Source organism: Ruditapes philippinarum, unplaced genomic scaffold (assembly GCF_026571515.1).
Source record: "Ruditapes philippinarum isolate M1 unplaced genomic scaffold, ASM2657151v2 ctg1777_1_1_1_1, whole genome shotgun sequence".
NCBI lineage: Eukaryota > Metazoa > Mollusca > Bivalvia > Venerida > Veneridae > Ruditapes > Ruditapes philippinarum.
Window position 1 is genome coordinate 36,266 of NW_026864519.1, and position 26,448 is coordinate 62,713.

The 26,448-nt window shown below is 36.8% G+C and overlaps 1 protein-coding gene across 3 annotated transcripts in view; it reads left to right on the forward strand.

Annotated features, from left to right (window-relative positions):
* The first annotated feature begins 718 nt into the window (after positions 1–718).
* LOC132725896 (uncharacterized) overlaps positions 719–26,448 on the forward strand; it is a 77,655-nt gene continuing 51,925 nt past the window's right edge. Inside the window, exons 1-3 of one of the 3 annotated variants that reach the window (XM_060711087.1) lie at positions 719–1,024; positions 2,911–3,034; positions 25,753–25,940. In XM_060711087.1, coding sequence (XP_060567070.1) covers positions 886–1,024; positions 2,911–3,034; positions 25,753–25,940 — 451 coding nt within the window. In that variant the 5' untranslated portion in view covers positions 719–885. The remainder of the gene's footprint in view (positions 1,025–2,910; positions 3,035–25,752; positions 25,941–26,448) is intronic. The other 2 variants (XM_060711085.1, XM_060711086.1) reach the window with 2 other exon arrangements.

Sequence of the window (26,448 nt, forward strand, 5' to 3'; positions counted from 1 at the left end):
CAGAATACGGCCATCTTTAAATGGACAGGTAAAATTGCACAAAAGTGTACATGTATTTGATACATTTCTTGTTATCTGTAGAACAGCTTCAGGTGTCCAGTTTAAAAAATGTATTTTTTTACAGCAATTTCTTCAGAAGATAGCCGGGAACCAGCCATTAAGATGTTTCCAACAGACCAGCAGTTTTTTTTTCATCAAATGCCACTTTTAAGTGTAACAGGTCTTTGGGTGCTAAGAATCAAATATCGATTATGACAGGAAAACATAGCTTCAGAAAAATGAATGATGTTAATAAAAATGGAAAACAGTCTGTTGAATTTACATTATTATAATGTCAGTAGATCTGACAATGGTCTACTTGTTGTACACTTGGCGACGCTTGTAATACATCAAAACAAGTTGTGACAATTTTAAATGTACTTTACTGTAAGTTTTACTACCCATGTATACATTTATATATGTCAACATAGAAAAATATATGTTTGTTTCTTAATGTTGCTTTCCAAAATGAAAGGGTCCGGAACAAATGCTATCAGAAAGCTATTAAAACCAAGAAAAATTATTATCTTATTAAAAGACCGAGACAGAAAAGAGACGAAAACAAGGCCAAAGGCTAGACATCAGAAACAAACATTTGTTTTTGTATTGCCCCAACTTATACTCTCTTCTTTATGTTATAGATCTATATAGCATTCAAATTTTCTTATTACAGGCAACTCTTACGGCAAACTTGACCCAACTGCGCCCCAATTGTGCACCACCCAGAATGCCATCTTCACCTGCACATTGCAAAGCACTCCAATCTCTAGCCATTCCATAGGTTTCGCTGTAAAAAATTCCAGTACCAATAAGTCGTGGAAACCTGTTTCCGAAGACTGGGTAACCATGATGAGCCAAACTGTATCCATGTTTACACTTTACAATGTTACAACTAAAACTTGGGTAAAGTGTCTCTACTGGGAAACATTTGGAATTATAAACGATACAGAGATGCTTGGTGATGTGTCAACTATTACAGTTTTCCGTAAGCGTAGAAAATATTCAACAGAGATAGTTAGTTGTTTTTTAAAGAGATAGTTAATTGTTTTTTAATAATAACAAATATCTACTAAATAAAATTAAATTCAGTTTCTGTTGATGATGTGTAAACCTAATAAGAAATATCTTTAAGTGTTATTAACTTAGTTTAAGTCAGCATCCAAGAAATGTTAATTACAAATAACTTTGTAAGAATTCAAAACTAAATTACAGATACCTTTTTAGCTCGACTATTCGAAAAATATGGAGTGCTATTGCAGTCGCCCCAGCGTCGGTGTCCGTGTCGGTGTCTGCGTTGGTTAAAGTTTTTTGTAAAGTCAAATATCTAAATTATTGCTTGAGATATTCAATTGAAACTAACATTACTTTATTATAGTTACAATGTACATCAGATTGACAGGTTGGATAACTCTGCCTACAATATTTACAGAATAATGTCCATTTTTAACTTAGAAATTTAGATTTTTTGAAAGCTTTTGTAAAGTCAAATATCTCAATTATTGCTTGAGATATTCAATAGAAATTTACAATACTTTTTTTATAGTAATAATTTACATCAGTTTGCAAATTTGCATAACTCTGCCTGCAATATTTGCAGAATTATGCCCCTTTGAAACTTAGAAATTTTGGTTAAAGGTTAAGGGTCATAAAAACTATCAAATATCTTTACATATGTACTTAGGGTCATAATTGAAGGTCACATCTCAAGATTCATTACTCTGCCATGTATTTTGACTGAAGTATGCTCCCTTTTGAGTCATGAAACTTTAAAGGAATGTTCATCAGCATGTGTAGTTGTGCATCTGGGTATTTGTGTGCGGATTTATTCAGTATTTGTAGAGTTATTGCCCTGACTTAGTGAAAATTTGCAAATTTTAGCTTGTGTCGCATGAAGCTAAAACATTTTGACCTAGGGTCATGAAATTTTACAGAAATGTTGCTTAGGATGTTTTGCACCTGATGTTTTACTTGTGGATTTATTCTGTTTTATCAGAGTAATGGCCCCTGACTTAGTAAAAATTCGAATTTTGCCATTTGTGTTGTGCGTAGCTCAAAAGTATTTGGCCTATCGTCATAAAACTTAATAGGAATGTTGTTCAGTATATCTGATTTTGCACCTTGGGGTTTTCTTGTGGATGTATTGAGTATTTGAAGAGTAATTGCCCTTGATTTAGTAAAAATATACAATTTTCATATTTTTCGCGCATTGCTAAAAAATGTGTGACTTACAGTCATGAATATTTACAGGAATGTTCATAAGCATGTTAAATTGTGCACCTGTTGTTTAGCTTGTGGATTAATTCTGCTTTGTTAGAGTTATTGCCCTTGACTTAGTAAATATTTCCAATTTTCTATTTGTGTGCACCTGGGGTTCAAAATTACTTGTGGATTATTTTAGTCTTTTTTAGAGTTATTGCATTTGACTTAGTGTTAATTATAGACTTTTTCATGCATAACTAAAAAGTAATTGATCTGTATTCCTGAAAGTATATGTTGGTCAGCATGTGTAGTGATGCACCTTGGGGTTTGCTTATGGATTTATTCAGTATTTGTAAAGTTTTTGTTATTGAATGACTTTAGTCAAGATTGACAAAATAGTGGAAAGTAGGGGCACCAGTGTCAATGTCGGTTTGATGTTTAAATTGATGCACAGGTGCCTGATGTCTTACACAGCCAAACACCTACCCTACCCCTATACTAGTATATTTATATGATAAAATGTTTATAAGTATAGATATAAGACGGTATTAAGGGGATGTTAAACATCAGGCACCTGTGAATTGATGCTGTTTAAAAATATTACACAATTATTACATATACATGTATAATAATCTATCTATACATGACCAAAAGCTATTTTTATTATTTTAGCCATGCCGGTTGAATTGGATGCTGTAAACTGTGTTGTAGATAATTATCTTGACTCCATGAACTGTACGTGGAATGATGGAACAACCTATCAAAACGGGTTCACACCTTATGTCACGTTTCTGTGGTAAGCTTTTAAATATAACCAGCTTTAAAGGACCATTATGCCGCAGAAATGTTTAATATTCTTATATTTCTTATATTTCTTAAAAGCTTTTAAATTTTGGTTTACTTTAAGTATCCAAAAAAAACTTATTGGCCTATTACCTAAACTATCTTTTTCATCTGTTGCTGTTTGGAAATAGTTACAGTTATAGTGAATTAGTGTTTTGTATGGAAGTCAAAATACTACTTTGTTTACATTCTGCTTCTTTTATGAGAATAATTATTTAACATGTATCTTTACTTATTTCAGGTAAAAAGCATCTCATATTATCTTAATCCATTATTTAAACATTATGAAATTAATGTATGTCCTTCCTAAAGAAATATAAATTTATTTGTTTCTGATGTATAATGTGCCTTTAATATGTGTTTAAAGTAACAGGAAATTTAAGATTGAGCATGCCGTTACAAGTGCTTTGACCGAGTCAAAATTTGTGCCAAGTTTGATGAATTGAAAAGTAGGGATACCATGTACAGCATTTTCTATTGTTCCATAGCAATTTGAACTAATTAATAATAGGAGTATTAGGTAATAGGAGGCTTTTCAATGAAAACACAGACATTTTTCACAAAATGCTCATGCAGTAATGGGTTAATATGTGTTTAAGGTAAAGATTAAGTTTTCTCATAATTACATTTAATATGACATTACAAAAAATTTCTTCTGTGAAACTACAGGCCATTATAGAGCTTACAATTAAGGTCTTGGGTGCCTACAATGCAAAATCTCCTTTTTGAAGAGTATTCATTCTCAGTGAGAACACTGAATTTCTATAGGGCGTGGATTCAAACCCCAGAAGAGACAATTTTTTCCTTCTTTAATTTTTTTCTTTTTTTTCTTTTTTTTGTTTGGCCAGATATTGATTTTTTTCTTTCTTATTTTTGATACAGTCCTACGCATAAACCCAAGATTCCCAGTTTTCCCCAAAATTTCCTATCTCTGGTCAGTGATGAGCATTTAATTATGATTACACGGCTTGTCACTGTATTACTTATAGCAGCACCCTTGAATGTTTTATGATCCTATCATGTTTCAAGAATGTATAGTTTAAGCTGGAATACTAAAGAACATTTTAGATGTAACGAAAAACTAAGATTTAACTTTTTAGTGTAAAGAAGACAAATAAAAATTGGATTACAGTAAAAAAAGGTTTTTAATCACTTACAACTCACAATGAAAATAATTTTGTAAATTACTTTCATATTAAAGGCATATCATACCTCAGTAATTTACATTCTTTTTCTTTTTTCAGAAGGAGCAAAATAATGTTTAGTAATAATAATAATGGATTCAAAACATAATTGAAGCTTTTCATTCAATATAGTAGGAAAAGAGATGAATTTGAATTTTTTTTAAAGAAAAAGGTACCAAAATGAAAGAAGCAAAAAGTAAATAAAGTTTTTAAAGTAAAATTCTAAGTTCAAAGAGGAAATATCGCTTGAAATAAGGATGCTAGAGTTATAAACCTTGTCATGCATGATGTGAGTAATGACAAAGGACAATTATCTTAAGTCTAGAGTTGATGTCATTTATAATAACAAAGATAATTCTTAGAAATATATTAATTTTCAATAAATCCTTAATCAAAAAATGAAATGCAGATAATTCTAGAAATACAGGACTTGAGTTATAAATCTAATCGCATCTGATAAAGGTGTTGATAAGAAACATTTTTATGCCGCCGAAGGGAGGCATATTAAAATCGCACCGTCCCTCTGTCTGTCTGTCTGGACGTCCGTCTGTCTGTGCGTCCCCACTTCATTCCTGGCCGGACTATATAACTTTGTCATGCATGAAATGATATTTAAATAACTAGGCATTAATGTCTACCACATCAAGACGATGTGTCGCGTCCAAGTATTACGTACCTACCTCAGAAGTCAAGGTCACAATAACATTTTGAAGTTTCACTTTATCACAATAAAAGTTTATAGGTTCACACATTTGTGTCCGGAATGTAACTTTGTCATGCATGGGAGAATTTTAGAATAACTTGGCATAAATGTCTACCACATCAAGACGATGTGTCGCGTCAACTTATCACACCCCTATCTCAAAGGTTAAGGTCACGCTACCATTTTGAAGTTCACTATATCAACATTAGAGTTTATAGTTACACACATTCGTGTCCGGACTGTCATGCATCAAAGGATTACAAAATAACTAAGTCCATGAAGTTGGCACAGAGATCGACATTAAACATTCAGCTCGACATTCGATTTATCACTGTTGAGCTGGTGTGGGAAGCTAGCAAGACATTGAGCAGAACATTCAGCTCGACATTCGATTTATCATTGTTGAGCTGGGCTGTGAAGCTAGCTAGACATTCAGCACAACATTCACCTTGACATTCGTTTTGTGTCTTATTTTGAATGTCGAGCTGGGATGTGAAGCTGGCTAGACATTCAACACAACATTCAGGTCGACATTCGTTTTTGGTCTTATTTTGAAATACTATCTGGGATGTGAAGCTGGCTAGACATTCAGAACAACATTCAGCTCAACATTCGTTTTTTCATTATTTTTAAATGTCGAGCTGGGATGTGAAGCTGGATAGACATTCAGCACAATATTCAGTTCGACATTCGTTTTTTCTCTATTTTTGAATTTCGAGCTGGGATATGAAGCTGGCTAGACATTCAACACAACATTCAGCTCGACATTCGTTTTTTGTCTAATTTTGAATGTCGAGCTGGGATGTGAAGCTGACTAGACATTCAGCACAACATTCAGCTCGACATTCGTTTTTTTGCCTATTTTTGAATGTCGATCTGGGATGTGAAGCTGGCTAGACATTCAGCACAACATTCAGAGCGACATTCGTTTTTTGCCTATTTTTGATTGTCGATCTTGGATGTGAAGCTGGCTAGACATTCAGAACAACATTCAGCTCAACATTCGTGTTTTGTTTAATTTTTAATGTCGAGCTGGGATGTGAAGCTGGCTAGACATTCAGCACAACATTCAGCACAACATTCAGCTCGACAATCGTTTTTTGACTATTTTTTGAATGTCGATCTGGGATGTGAAGCTAGCTAGACATTCAGCACAACATTCAGCTCAACATTCGTTTTTTGTTTAATTTTGAATGCTGAGCTGGGATGTGAAGCTGCCTAGACATTCAGCACAACATTCAGCTCGACATTCGTTTTTGTCTAATTTTGAATGTCGAGCTGGGATGTGAAACTGGCTAGACATTCAGAACAACATTCAACTCGACATTCGTTTTTTTGTCTAATTTTTACTGTCGAGCTGGGATGTGAAGCTAGCTAGACATTCAACACAACATTCAGATCGACATTCGTTTTTTTGCCTATTTTTGAATGTCGATCTGGGATGTGAAGCTGGCTAGACATTCAGAACAACATTCAGCTCAACATTCGTTTTTTGTTTAATTTTGAATGTCGAGCTGGGATGTGAATCTGGCGTGACATTCAGCACAACATTCAGCTCGACATTCGTTTTTTGCCTATTTTTGAATGTCGATCTGGGATGTGAAGCTGGCTAGACATTCAGCAGAACATTCAGCTCGACATTCGCTTTTGGTCTTATTTTGAATGTCGAGCTGGGATGTGAAGCTGCCTAGACATTCAGCACAACATTCAGCTCGACATTCGTTTTTTGTCTAATTTTGAACGTCGTGCTGGGATGGGAAGCTGGCTAGACATTCAGCATAACATTCAGCTCAACATTCGTTTTTTGTCCAATTTTTGACTATTGAGCTTGGTTGTGAAGCTGGCTAGACATTCAGCACAATTATCAGCTCGACAATCGTTTTTTGCCTATTTTTGAGTGTCGATCTTGGATGTGAAGCTGGCTAGACATTCAGTAGAACATTCAGCTCGACATTCGCTTTTGGTCTTATTTTGAATGTTGAGCTGGGATGTTAAGCTGGCTAGACATTCAGCACAACATTCCGCTCGACATTCGTTTTTTGTCTATTTTTTAATGTCGAGCTGGGATGTGAAGCTGGCTAGACATTCAGCACAACATTCAGATCGACATTCGTTTGTTGTCTAATTTTGAATGTCGAGCTGGGACGTGAAGCTGGCTGGACATTCAGCACAACATTCAGCTCAACATTCGTTTTTTGTTTAATTTTGAATGTCGAGCTGGGATGTGAAGCTGGCTAGACATTCAGCACAACATTCAGCTCAACATTCGTTTTTTGCCTATTTTTGAATGTCGATCTGGGATGTGAAGCTGGCTAGACATTCAGCAGAACATTCAGCTCGACATTCGTTTTTGGTCTTATTTTGAATGTCGAGCTGGGATGTGAAGCTGGCTAGACATTCAGCACAACATTCAGCTCGACATTCGGTTTTTTGTCTAATTTTGAATGTCGAGCTGGGATGTGAAGCTGGCTAGACATTCAGCACAACATTCAGCTCGACATTCCTTTTTTCTCTATTTTTGAATGTCGAGCTGGGATGTGAAGCTGGCTAGACATTCAGCACAACATTAAGCTCGACATTCGTGTTTTGTCTAATTTTGAATGTCGTGCTGGGATGTGAAGCTGGATAGACATTCAGCACAACATTCAGCTCGACATTCGTTTTTGTCTATTTTTGAATGTCGATCTGGGATGTGCAGCTGGCTTGACATTCAGCACAACATTCAGCTCGACACTCGTTTTTTGTCTAATTTTGAATGTAGAGCTAGGATGTGAAGCTGGCTAGACATTCAGCACAACATTCAGCACAACATTCAGCTCGACATTCGTTTTTTGACTATTTTTTGAATATCGATCTGGGATGTGAAGCTAGCTAGACATTCAGCACAACATTCAGGTCAACATTCTTATTTGTTTAATTTTGAATGTTGAGCTGGGATGTGAAGCTGCCTAGACATTCAGCACAACATTCAGCTCGACATTCGTTTTTTGACTATTTTCTGAATGTCGATCTGGGATGTGAAGCTGGCTAGACATTCAGCACAACATTCAGCTCGACATTCGTTTTTGGTCTTATTTTGAATGTCGAGCTGGGATGTGAAACTGGCTAGACATTCAGCACAACATTCAGCTGGACATTCGTTTTATCTCTATTTTGAATGTCGAGCTGGGATGTGAAATTGGCTAGACAATCAGCACAACATTCAGATCGACATTCGTTTTTTGCCTATTTTTGAATGTCGATCTGGGATGGGAAGCTGGCTAGACATTCAGAAACATTCGTTTCTGTTTAATTTTGAATGTCGAGCTGGGATGTGAAGCTGGCTAGACATTCAGCACAACATTCAGCTCGACATTTGTTTTTTGCCTATTTTTGAATGTCGATCTGGGATGTGAAACTGGCTAGACATTCAGCAGAACATTCAGTCCGACATTCGCTTTTGGTCTTATTTTGAATGTCGAGCTGGGATGTGAAGCTGGCTAGACATTCAGCAGAACATTCAGCTCGACATACGTTTTTTGACTATTTTTTGAATGTTGATCTGGGATGTGAAGCTAGCTAGACATTCAGCACAACATTTAGCTCAACATTCGTTTTTTGTTTAATTTTGAATGTTGAGCTGGGATGTGAAGCTGGCTAGACATTCAGCACAACATTCAGCTCGACATTCGTTTTTTGACTAATTTTTGAATGTCGATCTGGGATGTGAAGCTGGCTAGACATTCAGCACAACATTCAGTTCGACATTCGTTTTTGGTCTTATTTTGAATGTCCAGCTGGGATGTGAATCTCGCGTGACATTCAGCACAACATTCAGCTCGACATTCGTTTTTTGTCTAATTTTGAATGTCGAGCTGGGATGTGAAACTGGCTAGACATTCAGCACAACATTCAGTTCGACATTCGTTTTTTGTCTAATTTTAGATGTCGAGCTGGGATGTGAAACTGGCTAAACATTCAGAAGAACATTCAACTCGACATTCGTTTTTTGTCTAATTTTTAATGTCAAGCTGGGATGTGAAGCTAGCTAGACATTCAGCACAACATTCAGATCGACATTCGTTTTTTGCCTATTTTTGAATGTCGATCTGGGATTTGAAGCTGGCTAGACATTCAGCAGAACATTCAGCTTGACATTCGCTTTTGGTCTTATTTTGAATGTTGAGCTGGGCTGTGAAGCTGGCTAGACATTCAGCACAACATTCAGTTCGACATTCGTTTTTTGTCTCATTTTTAATGTCGAGCTGGGATGTGAAGCTGGCTAGACATTCAGCACAACATTCAGAGCGGCATTCGTTTTTTGCCTATTTTTGATTGTCGATCTGGGATGTGAAGCTGGCTAGACATTCAGAACAACGTTCAGCTCAACATTCGTGTTTTGTTTAATTTTGAATGTCGAGCTGGGATGTGAAGCTGGCTGGACATTCAGCACAACATTCAGCACAACATTCAGCTCGACATTCGTTTTTTGACTATTTTTTGAATGTCGATCTGGGATGTGAAGCTAGCTAGATATTCAGCACAACATTCAGCTCAACATTCGTTTTTTGTTTAATTTTGAATGTTGAGCTGGGATGTGAATCTGCCTAGACATTCAGCCCAACATTCAGCTCGACATTCGTTTTTTGTCTAATTTTGAATGTCGAGCTTGGATGTGAAACTGGCTAGACATTCAGAACAACATTCAACTCGACATTCGTTTTTTCTGTCTAATTTTTAATGTCGAGCTGGGATGTGAAGCTAGCTAGACATTCAACACAACATTCAGATCGACATTCGTTTTTTGCCTATTTTTGAATGTCGATCTGGGATGTGAAGCTGGCTAGACATTCAGAACAACATTCAGCTCAACATTCGTTTTTTGTTTAATTTTGAATGTCGAGCTGGGATGTGAAGCTGGCTAGACATTCAGCACAACATTCAGCTCGACATTCGTTTTTTGCCTATTTTTGAATGTCGATCTGGGATGTGAAGCTGGCTAGACATTCAGCAGAACATTCAGCTCGACATTCGTTTTTGGTCTTATTTTGAATGTCGAGCTGGGATGTGAAGCTGGCTAGACATTCAGCACAACATTCAGCTCGACATTCGTTTTTTGTCTAATTTTGAATGTCGAGCTGGGATGTGAAGCTGGCTAGACATTCAGCACAACATTCAGCTCGACATTCATTTTTTCGTCTATTTTTGAATGTCGAGCTGGGATGTGAAGCTGGCTAGACATTCAGCACAACATTCAGCTCGACATTCGTTTTTTGTCTAATTTTGAATGTCGTGCTGGGATGTGAAGCTGGCTAGATATTCAGCACAACATTCAGCTCGACATTCGTTTGTTGTCTAATTTTGACTATCGAGCTTGGTTGTGAAGCTGGCTAGACATTCAGCACAATATTCAGCTCGACAATCGTTTTTTTGCCTATTTTTGAGTGTCGATCTGGGATGTGAAGCTGGCTAGACATTCAGCAGAACATTCAGCTCGACATTCGCTTTTGGTCTTATTTTGAATGTTGAGCTGGGATGTGAAGCTGGCTAGACATTCAGCACAACATTAAGCTCGACATTCGTTTTTTTGTCTATTTTTTAATGTCGAGCTGGGATGTGAAGCTGGCTAGACATTAAGCACAACATTCAGATCGACATTCGTTTTTTGCCTATTTTTGATTGTCGATCTGGGATTTGAAGCTGGCTAGACATTCAGAACAATATTCAGCTCAACATTCGTTTTTTGTTTAATTTTGAATGTCGAGCTGGGATGTGAAGCTGGCTAGACATTCAGCACAACATTCAGCTCGACATTCGTTTTTTGCCTATTTTTGAATGTCGATCTGGGATGTGAAGCTGGCTAGACATTCAGCAGAACATTCAGCTCGACATTCGTTTTTGGTCTTATTTTGAATGTTGAGCTGGGATGTGAAGCTGGCTAGACATTCAGCACAACATTCAGCTCGACATTCGTTTTTTGTCTAATTTTGAATGTCGAGCTGGGATGTGAAGCTGGCTAGACATTCAGCACAACATTCAGCTCGACATTCATTTTTTCTCTATTTTTGAATTTCGAGCTGGGGATGTGAAGCTGGCTAGACATTCAGCACAACATTCAGCTCGACATTCGTTTTTTGTCTAATTTTGAATGTCGTGCTGGGATGTGAAGCTGGCTAGATATTCAGCACAACATTCAGCTCGACATTCGTTTGTTGTCTAATTTTGACTATCGAGCTTGGTTGTGAAGCTGGCTAGACATTCAGCACAATATTCAGCTCGACAATCGTTTTTTGCCTATTTTTGAGTGTCGATCTGGGATGTGAAGCTGGCTAGACATTCAGCAGAACATTCAGCTCGACATTCGTTTTTGGTCTTATTTTGAATGTTGAGCTGGGATGTGAAGCTGGCTAGACATTCAGCACAACATTAAGCTCGACATTCGTTTTTTGTCTATTTTTTAATGTCGAGCTGGGATGTGAAGCTGGCTAGACATTAAGCACAACATTCAGATCGACATTCGTTTTTTGCCTATTTTTGATTGTCGATCTGGGATTTGAAGCTGGCTAGACATTCAGAACAATATTCAGCTCAACATTCGTTTTTTGTTTAATTTTGAATGTCGAGCTGGGATGTGAAGCTGGCTAGACATTCAGCACAACATTCAGCTCAACATTCGTTTTTTGCCTATTTTTGAATGTCGATCTGGGATGTGAAGCTGGCTAGACATTCAGCAGAACATTCAGCTCGACATTCGCTTTTGGTCTTATTTTGAATGTCGAGCTGGGATGAGAAGCTGGCTAGACATTCAGCACAACATTCAGCTCGACATTCGTTTTTTGTCTAATTTTGAATGTCGAGCTGGAATGTGAAGCTGGCTAGACATTCAGCACAACATTCAACTCGACATTCCTTTTTTCTCTATTTTTGAATGTCAAGCTGGGATGTGAAGCTGGCTAGACATTCAGCACAACATTCAGCTCGACATTCGTTTTTTGTCTAATTTTGAATGTCGTGCTGGGATGTGAAGCTGGCTAGACATTCAGCAGAACATTTAGCTCGACATACGTTTTTTGACTATTTTTTGAATGTTGATCTGGGATGTGAAGCTAGCTAGACATTCAGCACAACATTTAGCTCAACATTCGTTTTTTGTTTAATTTTGAATGTTCAGCTGGGATGTGAAGCTGGCTAGACATTCAGCACAACATTCAGCTCGACATTCGTTTTTTGACTAATTTTTGAACGTCGATCTGGGATGTGAAGCTGGCTAGACATTCAGCACAACATTCAGTTCGACATTCGTTTTTTGGTCTTATTTTGAATGTCCAGCTGGGATGTGAATCTGGCGTGACATTCAGCACAACATTCAGCTCGACATTCGTTTTTTGTCTAATTTTGAATGTCGAGCTGGGATGTGAAACTGGCTAGACATTCAGCACAACATTCAGTTCGACATTCGTTTTTTGTCTAATTTTAGATGTCGAGCTGGGATGTGAAACTGGCTAAACATTCAGAAGAACATTCAACTCGACATTCGTTTTTTGTCTAATTTTTAATGTCAAGCTGGGATGTGAAGCTGGCTAGACATTCAGCAGAACATTCAGCTTGACATTCGCTTTTGGTCTTATTTTGAATGTTGAGCTGGGCTGTGAAGCTGGCTAGACATTCAGCACAACATTCAGTTCGACATTCGTTTTTTGTCTTATTTTTAATGTCGAGCTGGGATGTGAAGCTGGCTAGACATTCAGCACAACATTCAGAGCGGCATTCGTTTTTTTGCCTATTTTTGATTGTCGATCTGGGATGTGAAGCTGGCTAGACATTCAGAACAACGTTCAGCTCAACATTCGTGTTTTGTTTAATTTTGAATGTCGAGCTGGAATGTGAAGCTGGCTGGACATTCAGCACAACATTCAGCACAACATTCAGCTCGACATTCGTTTTTTTGACTATTTTTTGAATGTCGATCTGGGATGTGAAGCTAGCTAGACATTCAGCACAACATTCAGCTCAACATTCGTTTTTTGTTTAATTTTGAATGTTGAGCTGGGATGTGAATCTGCCTAGACATTCAGCACAACATTCAGCTCGACATTCGTTTTTTGTCTAATTTTGAATGTCGTGCTGGGATGTGAAGCTGGATAGACATTCAGCACAACATTCAGCTCGACATTCGTTTTTGTCTATTTTTGAATGTCGATCTGCGATGTGCAGCTGGCTTGACATTCAGCACAACATTCAGCTCGACACTCGTTTTTTGTCTAATTTTGAATGTAGAGCTTGGATGTGAAGCTGGCTAGACATTCAGCACAACATTCAGCTCGACATTCGTTTTTTGACTATTTTTTGAATGTCGATCTTGGATGTGAAGCTAGCTAGACATTCAGCACAACATTCAGATCGACATTCGTTTTTTCTCTATTTTTCAATTTCGAGATTGAATGTAAAGCTGGCTAGACCTTCAGCACAACATTCAGCTCGACATTCGTTTTTTGTCTGACTTTGAATGTCGAGCTGGGATGTGAAGCTGCCTAGACATTCAGCACAACATTCAGCTCGACATTCGTTTTTTTGTCTAATTTTGAATGTCGTGCTGGGATGTGAAGCTGGCTAGACATTCAGCACAACATTCAGCACGACATTCGTTTTTGTCTATTTTTGAATTTCGATCTGGGATGTGCTGCTGGCTTGACATTCAGCACAACATTCAGCTCGACACTCGTTTTTTGTCTAATTTTGAATGTAGAGCTAGGATGTGAAGCTGGCTAGACATTCAGCACAACATTCAGGTCGACATTCGTTTTTTGTCTAATTTTGAATGTCGAGCTGGAATGTGAAGCTGGCTAGACATTCAGCACAACATTCAGCTCGACATTCGTTTGTTGTCCAATTATTAATGTCGAGCTGGGACGTGAAGCTGGCTAGACATTCAGCACAACATTCAGCTCGAAATTCGTTTTTGTCTAATTTTGAATGTCGAGCTGGGATTTGAAACTGGCTAGACATTCAGAAAATCATTCAACTCGACATTCGTTTTTTGTCTAATTTTAAATGTCGAGCTGGGATGTGAAGCTAGCTAGACATTCAGCACAACATTCAGATCGACATTCGTTTTTTGCCTATTTTTGAATGTCGATCTGGGATGTGAAGCTGGCTAGACATTCAGAACAACATTCAGCTCAACATTGGTTTTTTGTTTAATTTTGAATGTCGAGCTGGGATGTGAAGCTGGCTAGACATTCAGCACAACATTCAGCTCGACATTCGTTTTTTGCCTATTTTTGAATGTCGATCTGGGATGTGAAGCTGGCTAGACATTCAGCAGAACATTCAGCTCGACATTCGAATTGGTCTTATTTTGAATGTCGAGCTGGGATGTGAAGCTGGCTAGACATTCAGCACAACATTCAGCTCGACATTCGTTTTTTGTCTATTTTTGAATGTCGAGCTGGGATGTTAAGCTGGCTAGACATTCAGAACAACATTCAGCTCGACATTCGTTTTTTCTCTATTTTTGAATGTCGAGCTGGGATGTGAAGCTGGCTAGACATTCAGCACAACATTCAGCTCGACATTCGTTTTTTGTCTAATTTTGAATGTCGTGCTGGGATGTGAAGCTGGCTAGACATTCAGCACAACATTCAGGTCGACATTCGTTTTTGTCTATTTTTGAATGTCGATCTGGGATGTGCAGCTGGCTTGACATTCAGCACAACATTTAGCTCGACACTCGTTTTTTGTCTAATTTTTAATGTAGAGCTAGGATGTGAAGTTGGCTAGAAATTCAGCAGAACATTCAGCTCAACATTCGTTTTTTATCTAATTTTGAATATCGAGCTTGGTTGTGAAGCTGGCTAGACATTCAGCACAACATTCAGCTCGACATTCGTTTTCTGTCAAATTTTGAATGTCAAGCTTGGATGTGAAGCTGGCTAGACATTCAGCAGAACATTCAGCTCAACATTCGCTTTTGGTCTTATTATGAATGTCGAGCTGGGATGTGAAGCTGGCTAGACATTCAGCACAACATTCAGCTCGACATTCGTTTTTTGTCTATTTTTGAATGTCGAGCTGGGATGTGAAGCTGGCTAGACATTCAGCACAACATTCAGCTCGACATTCGTTTTTTGTCTAATTTTGAATGTCGAGCTGGAATGTGAAACTGGCTAGACATTCAGCACAACATTCAGCTCGACATTCGTTTGTTGTCTAATTTTGAATGTCGAGCTGGGATGTGAAGCTGGCTGGACATTCAGCACAACATTCAGCTCGACATTCGTTTTTTTGTCTATTTTTGAATGTCGAGCTGGGATGTGAAGCTGGCTAGACATTCAGCTCAACATTCAGCTCGACATTCGTTTTTTGTCTATTTTTGAATGTCGAGCTGGGATGTGAAACTGGCTAGACATTCAGCAGAACATTCAGCTCGACATTCTTTTTTTGTCTAATGTTAAATTTCGAGCTGGGATATGTTGCTGCCTAGACATTGAGCACAACATTAGTTGATGTCGAGCTGAAGGTCTTACATTTGTGTAAGGTTTGTTTAAGTAACACGGGGGAGAATCACGCCGTTCGTTACCCAATCAAACGAGATGGCGGATGCAGCCCAAAATAGGTTTTCTTCCTTTTTTCCTGAAATTCGTGATGTTCTAATCAAAAGTTACATATAATAACCTTCTTCACAATTTTCCTGACACACAGGATTTTATTCCATGATGTTTCGTCCCGTACTTCATCTGAAATGCGCGTCACCAGGTTCGAAGCGAGAGAATTTTCCACCTTTTTGATCGTGGTAACGTACGTCTCTTCTCTAAAATTCACTGTTTCGTTTACATATTTGTATATTAACTGTAACCACTGACTTTAAAAAGTTGTAATCTGTCGTCATCTAAGCATTCATGTCCATTCTGACTAGAATAACCGCTAAAAATATTAATATCGGGGCATTTCCTGGAAATGATAACGTATGGCGCACAAAATATCAATGATAACGTACGGCGCTTTTTTCTGATTAATTCATTTTCTATATAATAGAAAGGTTATGTTTAACAGACATAAGCGGATGTGTAGAACCAAATAAAGAAACTGAAATAAATAATATTAGTATCCAGCTTTATTTTTCATCCAATGAAAACGCTGTATTTCTTAAATTTCTTTGTGTCAATTTTCACAGAAGAACAAAAGTCGATGATGTATCAAAGTCCGTTCATAGCAGCCTTCTACTTTTTTCATAATGTTTCGTGAAAATGGACAGGTAAAGTGGCGAAATAAAGTAAATATTAATGAAGCCATATAAAGCTTGACCTATTCATCCGTAGCTTTTCTACAGAAATAAGAAATATTTTCTCCGGTCGCTATTGCGCTCCCGTCGAAGTTAGAACAGCATGGATGAACACTAACATATACTTCGTAAACACTAGTTTTAAGAGAAGCGTAATAATTTTTAAAACCGTTCTTTCATAAAGATAATGACGTCATCTAAGCGCATGAGCGGTCTGGCATTTAAGGTTTCAGACGAGTTTTCCGGCATCGAAAAAACATCGAAAGCCAAATCTGATTTGAATATTTATATTTCATGGTCGGTAAAATGTTTACTACTAGAAATTAATAAGCAAATTCTAATATCACTCTTTATTGCTGATGCCTGCAATAATATTTTTAAGAAATTATTGTTTTTTGTTGGGCGTATGTGGAAAAAAAAACGCCAGAATATGATAGGCAAATTCTTGCATGTTATTGTTTTGATCAAATTATGACGTTCCTTTCATTTACAATTATGAAATCCGCAATTGATGCGAAGGGATCTTCATTTTTTAAGGATAATGTGTATAAACATAGGTAATTGCGTTTATGTATTCAAAAATCAATTAATGTACAACAATTTTGCATTAATGGTTTCATGTATGTATGTACATTTATATATGTATATGTATATACAAGAGATCTATAAGTTAGTGTTTAAAGATCAATTTTGATATGAAAATGTTCATTGTAACTACTTAAGAAAATTTCGGCTGGTATTAACTTTATCAATCAAAATTGATCTTCTCAAATCTTTTTCATGATTGTTGATATTATATTTATATGTTTATGTCATACACTGTTCGTTAGTGTTCATGTTTTATGTCCTCATCGGCTTAAAACCTATTTGAGTAAAATAAAATGTCTACTGTCTACTGTTATAAAAAAACTGTAAGGCTATGTCGCGCAAATATATCTGACGTCATAGTGACACAACGTCACGCTAAATGGTTGCATCTCAATATTAACCGCTCGTCAAATAAAAATAAAAGTTCTTATTTACTAAAATAATTGAAGGTTTCTGCATAACATTATTTTCTAACTCATTCAATAAATTCAATATAGAACCTACACTCATTCATTATTCTCTGTTATGTATTTTTCTTTCAATGAGCGACCAGATTGAATAAACACAGGCTCATCTCATCTGGGTGTAAGCTAGTCGCAATCACGTTTCGTTTTGTTTATGTTTGACGCGGTTCAAATATTAAGATTTTCTTATCAGAAATTTGTTAGGAAATGATTTAGACTTTTTTCATTGGAAAAGAAAATATATCAAGCCGTCCGACCTTTTGAACATATTTGCTTTGTTGAATGCGTTTTTTCTTCCTGATAAGAGGAAAAGACCATAGTTATCGTACAACACTGCGAAATGTTTCCTGAAAGTGGAGGCTTTTTTTCTTTCCCATTCTGCATTTTATAAAAATATTCGCAAACTATACACGTGTGTTTTAATTACATGGTATATCAACAACGAATATCTATAATGCCATCCAACCAGCAAGATATTTTATACCCGATGTGTGTAGCATTGTTCAATTATTATTTCTATCCTGACCAACATTTTTTTTCAGATATCTATTATTTCCTACATGAAATGTTTTCATTATTCAGCTGACTGGACAAATTGAAATCTACCAAGTAGTAAAAATGCGCCAGCTACGTTATCATTGATATTTTGTGCGTCAACGTTATCATTTCAGAAAATGCCGGGCCATATTAATATTTACGTATGGAATATAGCAAGAATGGGCAATGGATGCTTTACTTGTACAACATTATTACAAACTTTTTAAAGTCGGTGGATGCAGTTAATTACATTAATGTAAAACGAAAAAGTGAATTTTTAGAGAAGAAGCCGTAGGTTACCACGATCAAACCGGTGGAAAATCCACGCTTCGAATATTGGTGACTGCCATTTCAGATGAAATACGGCGGAACGAAACATCATGAATAAAATCCTGTGTGTCAGGAAAATTGTGGAGAAGGTCCATTGATATGTACCTTCACACAAGAACATTCAGAGGATTTCAGCGAAGAAAAAGGAATACTTTACTTTTCGGCAGCATCCCGCCATCTTGTTTGATTGAGAACGAACGGCGTGATTCCCCCCCCCGCATGAGTAATAACCCTTGACTTAGTATACACTTTGCATAATCAATGTGTCGCGCCATAGCCAAAAAAGGTAGATAAGAGTATGCCCTTATCTAGTTTGAAACATGTTAACGAGGCCTTGCTCATTCAAAGTACAGTTTATTTCATGTAAGTCAGAAACTTTTAGGTCAGTTGGTCAGATTTGAAATTTTTCTGGCTGGCTATAAGTTCTTTAAGAAAGTTAGATATAGACGAGATGAAACTCGACATATGGGAAACAAGATGCCACCACTTGGAAAAATGATTGTGTTTTCCAATACACTGAGACAGCGGGGGGTGGGGCTGCATAGCTCTAGGTATGCCTGCATAGCGTACCTTACAATCGACAAAAACAAGTGTGTGTGGGGTCCATCCCTGTCCACTGGACATTTCTTTCAAGCTTAATCATTAGGAGAAAGAAGATGGCAAATCTTCACTAATCGTATAATCGAAATTGAACATAATTATCCAGGAAATTTATGTCAAAGTAAATTATTTATAATTTATATTCGGTACTCAATAAAACGAGATGAACGATACAAAAAAAAAAAAACAAGGAATGCATTTGTCTGATCCTATTTGTACAATCGATAGATTAACGTGAGAATGCCGTCTGCTTATTGATAAAAAGAGTAAATAAAATGTAATTCACGTTGACGCTGCCTGATATAATATAAGTTCTTAATACATGTATATTAACATTATTCAAAAATTTAATCAAATAAACATTCATAAAAAAATGCTCTCTGATGCATCCATTTACATTGACTAAAAAGGTAAATTGACATTACTCAAAACTGGCACTCAGTTGAACAAAATTTGTTACAATACGAAATGATGAAGCCATGGTACCAACAAACAACACAATTTTAAAATTAAAGTCCTTCTAACCTCAAATTATCTTTTGATATAAAATAAACCTAATGCTCAAATGAATAATTATCGACATCAACAGTTACAAAAAGAAAACCATACAGGTTGAACGAAACAACAGTCCATGAAAAATAAAGGAAGAACATGTTCATAGCTAAATATTTATTTCCGTGTGCCGAAATAATAACACTAACCCTATTGTCTAGGCCAGCTTCAAATCCTAGCTCGACATCAAAATTAGACAAAAAACGAATGTCGACTTGAATTTCTGTGCTGAATGATAGCCAGCTTCACATCCCACTGACATTCAAAACATAGAGAAAAAAACGAATGTCGACTAATTTTTGGCTGAATGTCTAGCCAGCGTCACATCGTCCGCACGACATTCAGAATTAAACAAACAAACGAATGTTTGAGCTAAAATTGTGCTGAATGTCGAGCCAGCTTCACATCCAAGATCGACATTTCAAAAAATAGGCAATAAACGATATGTCGATTCGAATGTTCTCGTCTGAATCTAGCCACTTCTCATCCCCAGCTCGACATTCAAAATACAAACCACAACAACGAATGTGTTGCTGAATGTCTAGCCAGCTTCACATCCCAGATCGACATTTAAAAATAGGCAAAAAACGAATGTCGAGCTGAATGTTCTGCTGAATGTCAAGCCAGCTTCACATCCTAGCTCGACATTTTAAATAAAACAAAAAAAACGAATGTCGAGCTGAATGTTCTGCTGAATGTCTAGCCAGCTTCACATCCCAGCTCGACATTTATATTTAGACAAAAAACGAATGTCGAGCTGAATGATGTGCTGAATGACTAGCCAACTTCACATCCCAGTTGGACATTCAAAATAAGACCAAAAACGAGCTGAATGTTGTGCTGAATGTCTAGCCAGCTTCACATCCCAGTTGGACATTCAAAATAAGACCAAAAACGAGCTGAATGTTGTGCTGAATGAATAGCCAACTTCACATCCCAGTTGGACATTCAAAATAAGACCAAAAACGAGCTGAATGTTGTGCTGAATGTCTAGCCAGCTTCACATCCCAACTCGACGTTTAATATTAGACAAAAAAACGAATGTCGAGCTGAATGTTGTGCTGAATGTCTAGCCAGCTTCACATCCCAGATCGACATTCAAAAATAGACAAAAAACGAATGTCGACTTGATTGTTGTGCTGAATGTCTAGCCAGCTTCATATCCCAGATCGACATTCAAAAATTAGGACAAAAAACGAATGTCGAGCTGAATGTTGTGCTGAATGTCTATCCAGCTTCACATCCCAGATCGACATTCAAAAATTAGACAACAAACGAATGTCGAGCTGAATGTTGTGCTGAATGTCTAGCCAGCTTCACATCCAGCACGACATTCAGAATTAGAGAAAAACGAATGTTGAGCTAAATGTTGTGCTGAATGTCTAGCCAGCTTCACATCCCAGATCGACATTCAAAAATAGGCAATAAACGAATGTCGATCTGAATTTTGTGCTGAATGTCTAGCCAGCTTCACATCCCAGCTCGACATTCAAAATAAAACACAAAACGAATGTTGAGCTGAATGTTGTGCTGAATGTCTAGCGAGCTTCACATCCCAGATCGACATTTAAAAATAGGCAAAAAAACGAATGTCGAGCTGAATGCTGTGCTGAATGTCTAGCCAGCTTCTCATCCCAGCTCGACATTCAAAATTAGACCAAAAACGAATTTCGAGCTGAATGTTGTGCTTAATGTCTAGCCAGCTTCACATCCTAGTTCGATATTCAGAATTAGACAAAAACGAATGTTGAGCTGATTGTTGTGCTGAATGTCTAGCCAGCTTCACATCCCAGATCGACATTAAAGAAATAGGCAAAAAACTAATGTCGAACTGAATGTTGTGCTGAATGTCTAGCCAGCTTCACATCCCAGCTCGACATTCAAAATTAGACCAAAAACAAATGTCGAGCTGAATGTTGTGCTGAATGTCTAGCCAGCTTCACATCCCAGCTCGACATTCAGAATTAGAGGAAATAAAGATGTTGAGCTGAATGTTGTGCTGAATGTCTAGCCAGCTTCACATCCCAGATCGACATTCAAAAAAGGCAAAAAAACGAATGTCGAGCTGAATGTTCTGCTGAATGTCTAGCCAGCTTCACATCCTAGTTCGATATTCAGAATTAGACAAAAAACGAACGTTGAGCTGAATGTTGTGCTGAATGTCTAGCCAGCTTCATATCCCAGCTCGACATTTAAAATAAGACAAAAAAACGAATGTCGAGCTGAATGTTCTGCTGAATGCTAGCCAGCTTTCACATCCTAGTTCGATATTCAGAATTAGACAAAAAACGAACGTTGAGCTGAATGTTGTGCTGAGTGTCTAGCCAGCTTCACATCCCAGCTCGACATTCAAAATTAAACGAAAAACGAATGTTGAGCTGAATGTTGTGCTGAATGTCTAGCTAGCTTCACATCCATCCCAGCTCGACATTCAAAATTAAACGAAAAACGAATGTCAAGCTGAATGTTGTGCTGAATGTCTAGCTAGCTTCACAACCCAGCTCTACAATGATAAATTGAATGTCGAGCTGAATGTTCTGCTCAATGCCTTGCTAGTTTCCCATACCAGCTCAACAGTAATAAATCGAATGTCGAGCTGAATGTTTAATGTCGATCTCTGTGCCAACTTCGTGGACTTAAAATAACTTGGCATAAATATCTTCCGAATCAAGACGACATGTCGCGATTAAGACCCCTATCACTACCTTTAAGGTCAAGGTCATACTTATAGTTTGAAGGTATTCATTAATTCGAGAAGAGTTTGAAGATACACATTCATGTCCGGACTGTAACTTTGTCATGCATGGAAAAATTTTATAATAACTTGGCACAAATTTCTACCACATCAGGACGATGTATTGCAGCTAAGGCTCACGTCCGTCTGTCCGTTTGTGTGTCCCCACTTACACAACAATCATGTCCAGTATGTAACTTTGTCATGCATTGAGGGATTTTGAAATAACTTGGCACAAATGTCTATCACATGACAACATTTTGTCGTGTCCAGGAACCACGTCCCTTCTTCAAAGGTCAAGGTCACACTTATATTTTGAAGGTTCACGCTATCACAATAAGAGATTATAGGTACAATAATACAAAGAAAAATATTAAGCAATTAGTTACTTTCATACTCTTTTCTTTTCATACTACCAGTCCTGCATGCTTAAGAAACTTTTTCGGGGGCATTCGTCACTTGTGTGACAGTTCTTGTTGAAGTCCGAACTTAATAAGGAAAATTCTAAGTATAAAGGGATGATGATTCTAAAAATATTGATGCTAGAGTTATGAAGCTTGACATGTTATTGTTTAAAGTTATAAAATATCAATTTTATTTAAAAAAGTTAAATGGGGGAAATAATCCTTGAAATATTCATGCTACAGTTATGAATCTTGTCACACATGATAAGGAAATATATTTGAAGCTTAAGTTAGAAGTTGATACCTTTAGAAATAAAAAAAGAAAGTAAAAGTAACATTTTTTGAGAGAAAAAAAATCATGGGAAGATAATTCTGGAAAAATTGGTGTTAGAGTTAAAAAAAAAAAACATTGTCACATATGATGTAGTTGATGATAAGGAACACATGTTTGAAGTTTAAAGTCAATACTTTAATATGAAATGAAGATGTTAGAGTAAAATATAACATTATTTTAAGTTCAAGGGGATATAGTTCTGGAAATACTGGTTTTAGAGTTTTGCACCTTATCAAATGATGTGGACGATGATAAGGAATATATATTTGAAATTGATACCTTAAGAGATAAAGAAGTTATAGGCGCATAAGCATTAATTTAAAGTATGGACACTGACGTCGACTTGCAAACCATGGTGAGTAGGACAACTCACCACATTCTTAGTATAGTCGAGCTTATAATAAAAATATCACTTACCTGGTCATTTTAGTTAAGAGTCTTGCATTTTGCAGTAAAAGTTACATCTATGAACAGTTTTTTGTTTTTGTGCCCCCACGTTAGTGGCGGGCATTTAGATTTACCCTTGTCCGTCCGTCTGTCCGTCCTTCCGTCCGTCCGTTCACTTTTGTGTCGCACGTAACTCAAAAAGTATTTGACCTAGAGTCATGAAACTTTACAGGAATGTTGATCAGCATGTGTAGTTGTGCACCTGGGTATTTTCGTCTGGATATTTTTAGTATTTTCAGAGTTATTGCCCTTGACTTAGTAAAATTTTGCAATTTTCAACTTGTGTCGCATGTAACTCAAAAAGTATTTGACCTAGAGTCATGAAACTTTACAGGAATGTTGATCAGCATGTGTTGTTGTGCACTTGGGTATTTTCGTCTGGCTATTTTTATTATTTTCAGGGTTATTGCCATTGACTTAGTAAAATTTGGCAATTTTCAACATGTGTCGCACGTAACTCAAAAAGTATTTGACCTAGAGTCATGAAACTTTACAGGAATGTTGATCAGCATGTGTAGTTGTGCACCTGGGTATTTTCATGTGGATATATTTAGTATTTTCAGAGTTATTGTCCTTGACTTAGTAAAATTTTGCAATTTTTAACTTGTGTCGCACGAAACTCAAAAAGTATTTGACCTAGAGTCATGAAACTTTACAGGAATGTTGATCAGCATGTGTAGTTGTGCAACTGGGTTTTTTTTGTCTGGATTTATTTAGTATTTTCAGAGTTTTTGCCCTTGACTTAGTAAAATTTTGCAATTTTCAACATGTGTCGCACGTAACTCAAAAAGTATTTGACCTAGAGACATGTAACTTTACAGGAATATTGATCAGCATGTGCAGTTGTGCACCAGGTATTTTCGTCTGGATTTATTTAGTATTTTCAGAGTTATTGCCCTTGAGTTAGAAATTTTTTGCAATTTTCAACTTGTGTCGCAAGTTACTCAAAAAGGATTTGACATAGTCATTTAACCTTATGGGCAGGTTGCTCAGGATATTTAGATTTGCACCTGGGGTTTCGCTTGTGGATTTATCCAGTATTTGTAGAGTTATTTCCCTTGACTTTGTAAAAAGATTGACAGAACAGTGGCGAGGTGGGGGCACCCGTGTCCTATGGACACATTTCTAGTTTGTTTTTGTTTTTAGCGGGCCGGGAGGGGGGTTCAGTCAGTAACATGAGTGACACATAACTATTGAACTTTATTTATTATTAATTAAAAAAATTATCGTATGTTATAAAGTATAGTTACAGACCCATTTACAAAACAAAGGAGAAAAAACATTGATAAATTTAGTGAGTGTATCTTCTCCAGAAATTTGATCCTTCAAAGTTGAGGCCATTAGCTAAGAATACAGAGGGGCAATAAATAATGACAACACTCTCAACTCAGTGGACGTATTAATGGGAGACATGCAGTTAATAGTGATTTACTAGCTGATAAGCCCTTACTGAGATTCAGCAGCTGGAAGGGTTTATGCGTAGGACTGTATATGAAATCTGAAATGTTATGCATAATTTTTACTGTGAATTGTGTGGAATTGGATAGGGTAACAACTTAAAATGATTATAATTTAAAATGCGCATGGTAAACTTTCTTTGTATTTTTCACAAATGTATCTAAATAATAGTTTGATGCCCCTATTTAATATGACAAAATCTAACAGATTTTCTTACCCCACTCTCTTCTTATTTGATGTAAAATAACATTGAGTACGTTTCTCAATAAACCAAAAAATCTTTTCATGTGATTACCGAACATGATTGGCACAAGTCCCATAACACTGTTTTCCTTTTTGCATAATTATGCCCCTTTTTCGACTAAGAAATCCTTGGTTAAGTTTTTGCGTGTAAGCTGTTATCTCCATAACTACTGAAAGGAATGGATTGAAACTTCACACACATGTTTTCTGTGATTATCTTACATGATTTGCATGAAGGGTTTGTGCCATTTTTTGGACAATGTTATGCATTCATAATAATAAAGCAGTGATTTACTCAATAAAACATCTTATTAATAATAACAAGGCTTTGTACCTTTTCGGACAATTTTATGTATTTATATAGGTAAAATTTATTATACTCAATGAAACAGCCTTGTGACAACTTTTTCGAATAGTCGAGCGTTACTGTCCTCTGACAGTTCTTGTTATTAAATGGCTTTATTACACTCCTGTGCTGTGGTATATGTGATAAATTTGTTTACTTCTGCACTGACAATATCTATAAATGGTTCTCAGGTGAACAATATAGGATCATCATGACCCTCTTGTTTCATAAATGGTCCCTATTTCAGTGGTATTTGCCTCGACTGTCTCCTACTGGGATTTAAAGATGTGTTAAAAACCAAAATGATATCAAATATTCCATAGTATTGTATGAAGATTTATGTCTCAGATAATTGTATATCAATGCCTTTTAGTAGCAAAATGTATGAAGTTTCCAAACATTGAAGTTCTTTTGTGACATTTTAGTATTAGCGTATTGTGATAAATTGCAAAAAAATATTCTGAATATGACATATCCCATTTTTTAGGAGGATACCAAGTTATAGTCCAGCTTGGAACAATTGTCCACAATTGGACCAACAGTACCGGTACTGTTACTGGTCTGACTCTAGTAAAGGTGACTTCACTTTGAAAGACATAGATATTCAACTGATTCAGAGGTCCCCATGTGGAATAAGTGTTACCTCCAACTTCACAGTGGAAACCTCACAGATAGGTTTGCATTTCTATTTTAATCCTTAACTTGATTAATTTCTTTAACAGACTTTTCTAGCTTTCATGTACAGAACGTTTAATAATCTTTAAACATATTTATTTAAGCTCGATTGCGAAACAAGTTCTGGCAGCTTACATTAATTTGCTTCCTTGAACCAACCAGTACTGGTGTCATATGAAGAAATATGGTCATGACCCTATTGAGGCTCAAACCCATGATCCCTGGGTTGAAGGACAGACACCTTAACCACTGCTCCCCCTACTCATTATCATTATCTCAATTATCATCTAAGGGGGTATCAAAATGAAAGTTTACAGTTGGTCTGCCAACAATGTAAGACCTGGTCAGACTGCATGCATGTGCTGGCGTGCCAGACACTTTACTTGTGGCAAACATTTAGCTCGCTTCTGGTTACAATATATGTTAATGTTCTTCTGTTAAATAAATGTGGTCTAGCTTGATTGTGGGGACACTTTTATCCTATATAACCGCTTTAGTCAGCTTTTGG